General features: G+C 24.7%; 2 protein-coding genes across 2 annotated transcripts; both read right to left on the bottom strand.

Moving 5' to 3' along the window:
- Nucleotides 1-1,675: 1,675 nt before the first annotated feature.
- LOC108253520 (lon protease-like) lies at nt 1,676-3,064 on the bottom strand. The gene has a single exon (XM_017447630.2). The coding sequence runs from the start codon at nt 2,983-2,985 to the stop codon at nt 1,693-1,695; it is 1,293 nt and encodes a 430-aa protein (XP_017303119.2). The 5' UTR covers nt 2,986-3,064; the 3' UTR covers nt 1,676-1,692.
- LOC103517921 (ATP-dependent Clp protease ATP-binding subunit ClpX-like) lies at nt 1,907-4,457 on the bottom strand. Its single transcript, XM_017447631.2, has one exon. It carries the CDS (start codon nt 4,374-4,376, stop codon nt 3,189-3,191), a length of 1,188 nt encoding a protein of 395 aa, XP_017303120.2. The 5' UTR covers nt 4,377-4,457; the 3' UTR covers nt 1,907-3,188.
- Nucleotides 4,458-4,889: the final 432 nt, after the last annotated feature.

Here is a 4,889-nt window from a genome sequence, read left to right as displayed (position 1 = left end):
TAAATACCTTGTTCTTTATTAGAATTTAATAATTTTAATTAAAATTATTTCTTTTTTTTTTTTATACTTAATATTTAATTAAATTTTATTTTTAAAAAAAGTTTTAATAATTTTAAATTTAAAAAAACTTTACGGAAAACAAAAAAATAAAAAAAAAAAACCAAATTTTTTTTATTTTTATTCTTTTTTTATATAATACTGGGTACTTAATATAATTTTAAAAATTAATGTTTAATTATTTATACTTTGTCATAAGTATTTTTAATCTTTTATTTTAAGTAAACATAAGTTACTTATTTAACTATGACAAAAATTACATCTGTTTGAAAAGGATTAAGTATAAATATATTAAAATGTAATTATGATAATAACTTGTAAGAATTACTTTAATATTTACTTGAAGATAGTAATAAATAATTTTTAAATAGAAAACGGATATTTATTTTTTAAAATTTTAAAAAATTAATTTTACGAATAACAAATATTACAAAAAATAAATATATTTTTTATATAAACGTTTTTTTCGGTTTTTTTAAAAATTAATAAAAAAATTAAAAAAATAAATTAAGTTGAAATTACTTTTTAAAAAATTTTTTAAAAAAAATAAGATTATTTATTTTTCGACTTTATTCTATTTTCTAAATGCTATTTTCTATGGCGTTTTATCAAATCCAAACCGTATTAGGGAATAATATTAAATCATATATTTAATATTTATTCTGGAATTTCTATTAAATCCTTTTAAAATTTTGCTCAGGTAATAAGCACAGTTTTTTAATTCCATTTTGATGTGCCGCTAATAAAATTTTTCTTTTTAACCCACCAAATTTTTTAAAACCTTCTCCTCGTTAAGTTATTTCTCCGGTCATAGCCATATTAAGAAAGAATAGGAATACCAGTAAAAGCTGAAACAAGGAACTATTGTCATAGCCAATTCCAGCAGAAGGACCATCTTTTGGTGTAGCTCCTTCTGGGACATGAATATGTATATCATTTTTTTCAAAACATTCATTTTTTATACCAAGTTTATCAGCTCTACTTCTTACTACAGTACATGCTGCTTCAATTGATTCTTTCATTACATCTCCTACGTTCCTCAGTTCTATAACTTTACCTTTTCCAGGAATATTTACCGCCTCAATTGTTAGGATTTCTCCCCCAAAAATCAGTCCACGCTAAGCCAATTACTTGCCCAATTCTATTTTATTTTCAATAATTCTATCATCAAAACGACTACACCAAGAAAATTATTTATATTTTTAGAAAAGATATAATAATTTTTTTTTTTTTATTTTTATTTTTCAATAATATTTTTTTACTACTTTCTGCAAATTTTAGAAATTTCACGCTCAAGAGATCGAACTCCGGCTTCTTTTGTGTAATAACGAATAATATGTCGTATTACTGACTCTGAAATACTGATTTCATTTTTTTTTAATCCATTATTTTTTATTTTTGGTAACAAATATTGATATGCAATATTTGTTTTTTCATCTTCAGTATAGCCTGAAATACGAATTACCTCCATTCTATCTAATAATGCTGAAGGTATATTAAAGGAATTTGATGTAGCAATAAACATTATGTCTGATAAATCAAAAGAACCTCAATAATTATCAGAAAAATTATGATTTTTGTTCAGGATCTAATACTTCTAATAAAGCAGAAGCGGGTCCCCTCTAAAATCCATTCCTATTTTATCAATTTCATCAAGAAGAAATAAGATTTTTTTACGCCAACTTTAGAAATATTTTGAATAATTTTTCCCGGCATTGATCCAATATAAGTACGTCTATGACCTCTAATTTCAGCTTCATCTTTTATGCCACCTAATGCCATTCTAACAAATTTACGATTAGTAGCTTGTGCTATAGATTTTCCTAAAGATGTTTTTCCAACCCCAGGAGGACCAACAAAACATAAAATTGGGGCCTTTAATTTATTAACTCGTTTTTGTACAGCAAGATATTCTAATATTCGTTCTTTAATTTTATTAAGACCATAATGATCTCCTTCTAATATTGTTTCTGCGTAACTTAATGAAGTATTTATTTTAGATTTTTTTTCCATGGTAATGTAATTAATTGTATCTATATAATTACGTACTACAGTTGCTTCCGCTGACATAGTAGGCATTAATCTAAGTTTACGAAATTCGTTATGAGCTTTTTCAAAAGCTTCTTTTGACATTCTTGCTGATATTATTTTCCTTTCAAGTTCTTCCAAATCTACCCCCTCTTCTTCTTCCTCTCCTCCTAATTCTTTCTGAATAGCTTTTACTTGTTCATTTAAATAAGATTCTCTATTAGATTTTTCCAATTGGCGCTTAATACGACTACGAATACGTTTTTCAATTTGTAAAACATCAAGTTCATGTTCCAGTTGAGATATTAAGTGTTCATGTCTTTGGAAAACTCCTGGAGTTTCTAATATAAATTGTTTTTGTTCAACCCTTAATGGTAAATGAGCTATAATAGTATCAATTAATAAACTTGGATCACTTATATTAATTAATATTTTTAAAATTTCAGGAGAAAGTTTTTTGTTTAATTTTAAGTATTTATCAAATTCTTGAATAATTGTACGTCGCATTGCCTCGTTTTCTGATGTACTAATAGTATTAGAATCAGTCATAGGTGTTATATTAGCAATGTAATAATTTAATTCATCTATAAAATGAATTTTTACCCTTTGAACTCCTTCTATTAATATTTTAATATTACCATCTGGTAATTTAATAACTTGTAAAATATTAACTACACAACCAACTTTATAAATATCATTAACAGATGGATCATTTGTGAAAAAATTTTTTCGCGTTGAAAGTATTATTGTTTCATTAGATTTTATTGCTGCTTCTAATGCTTTTTTGGAATTGAGACGATTCACAAATAAAGACATTACCATATAAGGAAATATCACGATATCATGTAATACCAATAAAGGTAATTGTAAATACTCATTAGATGATTCAGAATTTGTCATAAAATAAATCTTTTAAAAAATTATTAACAATATTTTCCATTAATTTAATATTTCTTAATTTTTAATTTAAATTTTAATCTATATAAATTTATATTATTTTGTAAAATTTTATTATAATGATTAACTGAAAATAGTTATCTGTAACAAATAATAAAAATTATAATATATATTATAAATATAATTAATTATTATTATAATATAAATTATTTAATAGATATCTTATTTGAATCATTTGAATCATGATAAATTATTGATAATTTAGTTTTATTAGTAATCAGTACTGCATCAATAATTATTTTTTTAACATTTTTTTTATTTGGTAGTTCATACATTACATTAAGCAAAATTTCCTCTAATATTGATCGTAAACCACGAGCCCCTAAATTTCTCGTAAAAGCTTTTTTAACAATAAAATTTAAAGCTTTTGGCTTAATTTCTAATTTTACATTTTCCATTTCTAATAATTTTGAATATTGTTTAATTAACGCATTTTTAGGTTCTAATAAAATCTTTTTTAAAACTGATTCATCAAGTTCATGTAAAGTAATAACTATTGGCAATCGCCCAATTAATTCCGGGATAAGACCAAATTTAATGAGATCTTCCGGTTCTGGATTTAATATTTTTTTATCATGATCGTCTATTATTTCCGCAGAAAATCCAATACTCGTTTTTTGAGAACGTTCTAAAATAATTTGATCTAACCCATTAAACGCTCCTCCACAAATAAACATAATATTAGTTGTATCAACTTGTATAAAATCTTGATCTGGATGTTTGCGACCTCCCGCGGGAGGTACAGATGCTATTGTCCCCTCAATTAATTTTAATAATGCTTGCTGTACTCCTTCTCCAGAAACATCTCGTGTAATAGATGGATTTTCTGATTTACGAGAAATTTTATCAATTTCATCAATATATATAATTCCTTTTTGTGCTTTTTCAACGTTATAATTACAACTTTGTAATAATTTTTGTATAATATTCTCTACATCTTCACCAACATAACCAGCTTCTGTTAATGTTGTAGCATCTGCAATAACAAATGGAACATTTAGCATACGAGCCAATGTTTGCGCTAATAAAGTTTTACCAGATCCAGTAGAACCAATCATTAATATATTACTTTTAGATAATTCAACATCATCTTTATTATTTTTATTTAAAAAATATTGAATACGTTTATAATGATTATATACGGCCACAGATAAAACTCGTTTTGCTTTTTCTTGTCCAATTACATATTTATTTAAAAAATTATTTATTTCTTTTGGTTTCAATAAATTTAATTTAGTTTCAAAATTTGGATTTACAAAAATATCATTATTATACATAATTTTATTACATGATTTAATGCATTTATTACAAATTGACATAAAAGGTCCATACATTATTTTTTTTACTTCATCTTTATGTCGATTACAAAAAGAACAAAATGAAAAATCTCTATTATTTGAATTTTTTTTTTCAGACATATAATTATTTTCTTTGTTTTAAAATTTTATCAATTAAGCAATATTCCATGGCCATTTTTGCGGACATAAAATTATCGCGATCAGTATCTTGACTAATTTTTTTTACAGAATGACCTGTTTTTTCAGATAAAATTTCATTTAAACGTTGACGAAGATAAAGTATTTCACGTGCTTGAATTTCAATATCTGATGCTTGACCTTGCGCCCCCCCTAATGGTTGATGAATCATAATTCGTGAATTCGGTAAAGAAAAACGTTTACCTTTTGTTCCTGATGCTAATAAAAATGCTCCCATTGAAGCAGCTAAACCAATACACAACGTAGAAACATTCGGTTTAATAAACTGCATTGTGTCAAAAATAGCCATACCAGAAGATACTGATCCTCCTGGGGAATTAATGTAAAGAAAAATATCTTTATTTGGATTTT

Source organism: Diaphorina citri, unplaced genomic scaffold (genome assembly GCF_000475195.1).
Source record: "Diaphorina citri unplaced genomic scaffold, Diaci psyllid genome assembly version 1.1 scaffold2008, whole genome shotgun sequence".
Taxonomy (NCBI): domain Eukaryota; kingdom Metazoa; phylum Arthropoda; class Insecta; order Hemiptera; family Psyllidae; genus Diaphorina; species Diaphorina citri.
This window is presented reverse-complemented; position numbering and strand designations above follow the sequence as displayed.